This window comes from Neltuma alba, unplaced genomic scaffold, assembly GCF_004799145.2.
Source record: "Neltuma alba isolate B1F8T4 unplaced genomic scaffold, ASM479914v2 tig00004037_pilon, whole genome shotgun sequence".
NCBI classification, from domain to species: Eukaryota; Viridiplantae; Streptophyta; class Magnoliopsida; order Fabales; family Fabaceae; genus Neltuma; species Neltuma alba.
In genome coordinates, this window is record NW_021633535.1 from 2,451 (window position 1) to 8,992 (window position 6,542).

General features: G+C 32.2%; 1 protein-coding gene across 1 annotated transcript; it reads right to left on the reverse strand.

The window, feature by feature from the left end:
- Positions 1-2,563: 2,563 nt before the first annotated feature.
- On the reverse strand, positions 2,564-5,803 carry LOC114743469 (tryptophan synthase beta chain 1-like; the record flags this gene model as incomplete). The annotated part of the gene is made up of 5 exons (XM_028931682.1): positions 5,429-5,803; positions 4,930-5,289; positions 3,598-4,031; positions 3,383-3,477; positions 2,564-2,796 (listed from the first exon to the last, which is right to left on the reverse strand). Coding segments are annotated over exons 1-5 (1,497 nt in total), but the record flags the coding sequence as incomplete, so codon positions are not given.
- Between the last annotated feature and the right edge of the window lie 739 nt (positions 5,804-6,542).

Here is a 6,542-nt window from a genome sequence, read left to right on the forward strand (position 1 = left end):
ATAAATATATACTTTCCTAATTCTATCATAACTCCTACAATGGAAAAAAATCTTAAAATTAAAAAAATTTTCAATTTTAACCTTATTATATATATACACTTTTCAAAATAATATAATAATTTACACAATAATAAATAAAAAGTATAATAAATATATTCATATTAAAAATTTAATAATAATATGACTTCATAAATATGATTTTTTTTCCTTATAAATCGGTAAAATTTGAGTTCATTTCAAACATTACTTGCACGTTTGCGTACTTTTCACTTGTTGATTTGGACTGTACATTATATTTCATGATGTGCCAAATATACATTATATAAAGGTGCACAATATATATAAAGCACACGTACGGCACGAGGCACACTTCTATGGATGCTGTTTGGGTGTTATCAGCGCTTATCCCTTCTAATCTGGACAGTTTAGATTTAATTTTTTTTTATTTTTCTAAAGTAATTATTTTAACAAGTATATAGTTTAAAATAAAAATAATCTGTCTTAACTATATGTCACGTTATATTTAAAAATAATTAATTAAAAATATTAAATTTGGACTATCTAAATCAAACCTGAACAATTAAAGGGGATCAGCATTGGGTGGGCATCCAAACATGATCCCACCACATCTATTGGCTTGTTGTGCTCAACTTGTTGATCCATCGTACATTTTAGTGTGCTGTGAGGTTCCTAGTGATTGCAAGTCTTCGTCTGCATGACCATACAATTTCTGCCTCTTCGGCTCATGGAAGAGCCAGCTCCTCTAATATCCCAAATGTATGTGAGTTAGTGGGACCACATTTCATGCTCATCACATGGAGTGTTCACCATAATTTGGACCATCTAGATCAATTTTAGATGATTCACATTGAATTTAAATTATTTTAAACAACTTTTTGTTTTAATAGATATTAAATTTAAAATAAATATAATATCATAAGGGAAAATTGTAATAAGGTCCCATCCAAGGAAAATAAATACAAAAAAGTCTTTGAAACCATCAAATTATTCTTAAGTCTCAAGGGATCTCGTTGTAATAAATTTTATTTTTTTAATTACCAAATTGGCCTTATTATTTTTTTTTTTAAAGTTTGTATTGACAACTAAGAGAACAGTCTTAACAACTATCACGACAGGAATTGACAACTCATACATTACATGTTGTGCTTTTGGAGTGAGGGATGGTGGGGTGCGTAGGAAGAAGGAGAGAAGAGAGAAAAGACATCATACGACATGAACTTTTTTTTTTTTTTATATTCACATGTAAAAGTTGAACAATAAATTGAGGATAATATTTTTTAGTAAATGCTGAACATAAATTATCAAAAAAAGTAAATACTGAACGTAAAAGTGGAATAAAAAAATAGCACCATGCGATTTTTTTTGTTTATTTACTTAATGATTAGATTTTTTTTGTTTTTTTTTGTAAAAAAGATATCTTTTTTTTTATTGCTTAGAACTTAATATATAATTTTATAATATTATTTAGTTAACATTTTATTTTCAATTTTTTTATAATTGTCACATTATAATATTACTTAATAAAATTTATGTCATTTTCAGTCATCTTGTGTCTAAACTTAATTTTTTATTATTTATTCAAATAAGTTTCAGTTTCTCAAACTAATTTTTTTATGCAAGTTAATGCAAACATAAATTATATCATTCTATCTGACTTTTATCAAATCTGATTTTTGTAAAAGTCAGATTAAAAAAGAATAACTTCTCCTACCTTTTATCCAAACACACTCTTATTTTCATATTCTGTAAATAATAATTAAAAAGTTGTTTATAAACTATTCTAAACACACCTTAAAAGTGATAGGCGTTGATTTTTCTGTTGGGGGCCACATAATACGTATGGGACGCAATATTTGCGTGAGTAAAACGTGAACTGCACCACTTATTCCATTGATGTTGAGCCAACGAAGGACAATCCATTGGTAGGGTGTAGCGACCACATTCGTGCTTATTAAGAATACTGGGGAAAATGACCTTACTCGAAGAGTCTTGGAACTGAACTGTTTACAACTATATACTATTATTATATATTATTGTAAAGTTTATTTTGATTAAATTTTAATAGTTTAAATTTACATATGTGCTTTTCAAATAAAGTTATAGTAATAATTCTATAAAATGTTAAACGTACGTGAAGCACTAAAATGTTAATCTACTAATAATAAAGAAAAAAAAAAAGAGAGGGTAGAGTAGAGATCCATTCCCATCGGTCCCTCCCCAAAAAAACATTTGGGCCCTTTGGTAAATTTAACCAAAGTTTCTGGGGTTATTTTCATTTCCCATCAGCCTACACCTTACATCTTTCGTCTTTGTACCAAAAATGTAGTGAAGAAAACCACTGTTTCAGTCCAAACAAATGAAAGAAATGATCTAGTGGTCTTAATATATTTAAAGCGCACGTCAATACACACACAGACACACATGGACAACATTTGAGAATTTGCATTCCATCATTCAAACATTAATTATTTCACACATTATATATATAAATATATATTTCACTTTTCACATCAATTTACATATATTTCAACGTAAGGCATACGTCTTCTCTTTCTTGGAGCTCAGCCTGTTGTTGAGCCATGGTACGTTTACGTGCTCCATCAAACAGTTTGTTTTTGTAGACTATGTCCACATCTTCATCTCCACGGGCACCACAATTCACAACCACATTTCCTCCCTTTGGTAAAGTCGGAAACAATTTCTCCAATATCCCAAACGCATGTGATGCCTCCAACGATGCGTATATCCCTTCCAATCTGCACACTCTTTCATATGCTGCCACAACAAACATTTTCTTTGTTACCACATAATCGTTCTATCCTTTCAGGACACATATATATGAGACTTCTTTTCTCATCTAGACTTAGTAGCCTACTTATTATTTCATGCTCATTCCTAAACTTCTAGATCCAAAATTCAAGATATAATACCCTTTTCAGTTTTCAATCACAACTACATAAGCTGGAATCTATATAATAGAAGTAAATAGCTTTCACCACCATGAAATATTTTTTTTTACTAGAACTTAATACCCTAAATTGGTGTATAAGGTATTTTAAAGTACTCCTCCGATCGTAAATATAAGACTCATTTTGTAGTATAAATTACATTACAAAATAAGTCTTATATTTAAGACCGAAAGGAGTATTTTTTTCAATAGCACCCATTAAGTATCTCAAGTTTGGAGTGCTAGTTGCCACTTGAGAGTAAAATCATATCAATAGATTACTTTAGGATTCCATCAAGTTACATGTTGATAGATGATCATATTCATCCATTGTGATCTAAAATACATGTTTGAAATAAACAAGTATTACAGTGGATCGATAAGAATAGGATTTAGAAGGGCATTTATGCATACCATCAAGAGCTTCTCGGTCTGTTACTGAGTAGAACTCGACGCGCCCTATTTCTTTCAGAAAGCTCAGCTCTGGACCAACCGCTGGGTACTGCATCCTGGTTATTCACAAGACAGACATGTTAGAAAGTTTAAAGTTTGAATCTTTTTGCTATATAGTTTTTGTAAAATTTGAAGTAAGTTTAAAGTTTATTATTCTGGCCGTCCGATGAAATTACCCAACGGCGACGGAGTATGGTTCAATAGTCTGGCCATCCTCATCCTGAAGAAGATAGGTCATGGCTCCATGATAAACGCCCACTTCTCCCTTACTCAAAGTCGACGTGTGTCTTCCACTCTGCAACCCGAACCCTCCGGCCTCTACTCCGACCAACCTCACTTCCGAATCCCCGATGAACTCGTGAAACAACCCCAACGCATTTGACCCTGTCCCCACGCAGGCCACCAGCGCGTCAGGTTTCCCTCCCCATTTTTCCAGAGCTTGCCTCCTCGTTTCTCTTCCAATTACCGACTGGAAATGTCGGACCATGGTGGGACATGGGTGGGGCCCCACCGCTGTCCCCATCATGTGATAGCTTTCTTCGACCTTCCCCACCCAACTCCTCAGAGCCTCTGACGCTGCATCTTTGAATTGCCCATCAACCCCTTCAACCTGATTTTACACGAAAAGGTCACATCATCTTTTAGCTTCGTTTGGTACGAGAAAATTGGAGGGAAAAAGACATGACAAATTTTTTTAACGAGCTGAATTTATAAAATTAAAAAAAAATGAGGTTATAAAATTTTTAAAAAAGAATATATAACATTAAAGAGTAAAAAAAAATAATCAAAAACTCTTAGCTCCATTTTATCAATTTTTTAAATTAAGTTTATTAAAATTTTCTTACCCCTTTCTCTCCATTTCTCGCATACCAAACAGGGAAATAGAGAAAATAATAGAAAATTTTTTAATAAGTTTGTTTTGAAAAATAAGAGAAGAGGGGTTAAAATTTTTTTAATTAATATTAATCATTTTTTTATCTTATATTTTCTTTTTATCAACATTTTATACCATTTTCCCAATTTTTTAAAACAACCTCATTAAAATTTTCTCTCTCTTTTGCTCCCTTCCATTTTCCTCCTACCTATCAAACAATTAAAGTACCGAGTTTTTTAAAAAGAAAATTACAATCAAATCATAAGAGTGAAAAATAATTACTCCTCCAATCCTTAATATAATATAGGATCTAATTGTTGAGTTGTTTTGGTCATATATATAAGATCTATTTCTCATATTTATTAATTTTTTCTAAATTATCCTTATGGATATTTACTCAAACATAATCAAGTAGAAGAGGGAGAGAGGATATTAAAGAAGATGATTATGGTATTTTACAAAAAATATATCATATTTCTTGTAATTAATTAACTTACCTAACTTTCTTAATCTAATCAAATTAGTTAAATAGGTCTTATACTAAAGATTAGAAAAGTATAAAACAAGTTTCAGAAATTATCATTTATTGTAATTCACTCTTTTTTTAAAAAAATTATGAACAGTAAGTACTTACCTGGGCACCCAACAAATTTATCAATTGAACATTGGATTGTTGTTGTTCCATGTCTTTAGCCGCCATGAAGATTTTGCAGTCCAATCCCAGTTTTGCGCAAGCAGAGGCGGCAGCTATCCCGTGGTGGCCGGAGGCGGTAGCTGTCACGACGAGTTTCCGGCCGATGCGCTTGGCGATCATGGCCTGAGCAATAGCGTTGTTCATTTTGTGAGAGCCACCGTGGCAAAGATCTTCTCTCTTGAGGAATATCTCAGCCCCTTCGCCGCGATTTTTGCTCTTGTAGAACTCTGTCAACCTCCGAGCATGATACAGAGGTGTTTCTCTCCCAACGTAGTCTCTGAGTGCCTCCGCTAGCTCTTCCTACACGCACAAACACACAATATATCTTCTTCATTGTTAGACTAGCAAGACTGATATATCATGAAAATAATATATTTAAAACTTGTGTTCTTGGCAGTTTCATTAGATAATTATATATAGGATATAAGAATTTAATCACCTGAAAGTGTTCATCGTGAAGAACTTCTGCAAACTCAGCTTCGAGCTGGTCGAGACAAGCAATAAGAGTCTCACAGACAAACTTGCCTCCAAATTTACCAAACTTTCCAGCTGAATTGGGTTGGGTCTTTTGGACCTGAAGGGATCTTTCCAAGAAGAAAGGCCTCTTGCTGGAGACCACTGAAGAGGTCATCAATTCAGGCAACTTAGACGTCCTCGAACTTTCCTTAGGAGTAGTTACCTCAGCAGCTTGAGCTTGAGCCCTTACCGAGGTCTGCATTTTGGCCACTCTTCTGTTATCTCTTAATTTCTCACTGTTACTGATGGAGGCACTCTTTTGGCTACTAACCACAGAAACATGAAGTTTGGATGCCATCATTTTGCAGGGTTTGTGTGAGTGTATTGGATCTGTAAGTGAGAGAGGATTAGAGAGTTGAGAGAAAATATGGATGTTGTGTTGAAATGAATATCCTCGGATCCACCTTTATATATATGGTAAAGGGTCAGAGTTTGGAAGTTGACAAAATATGACCACGTCCGTTACTCGTTACTTAATAGTAACTCCGGTCCTAATTATAAGACCTATTTGACTAATTTAAAGAGATTAAGAAAATAAGTTAAGTTGGTTATTTATAATAAATAGGTGTTATTTTTTCTAAAATATATTTACTGATCAAGTGTATTAACTAGAACTACTAGAAAGACTATCTTAAAAAAATACATAAATATAAGATACAAAATGGATTAAGGTCTTGTATTTAGAATCAAAATAAAATCAAACAAAGTCTTATAGTAAAGACTAGAGGTAGTATAAAACCATGTTGACTTTTAATTTGATTAAATATAAGATCTCAACTTATTTTGTATCTCATATTTATCTATCTTTTCAAGATAGTTATTGTAGTATTGCACATGTTAAAAGTTTTATCAAATGATAGTTCGAGTTAATAAACATGATTAGCAAGTTATATTAGGAAAAATAACAAATATTTATTACAAATGACTAACTTAACTAATTTTTTTAAACTACTCAAATTAGTCAACCAACCATTATATTAAATACTAGAGATAGTATTAATATAAGGGCTTGTTGGAATTTTAATTTAATCCTAAAT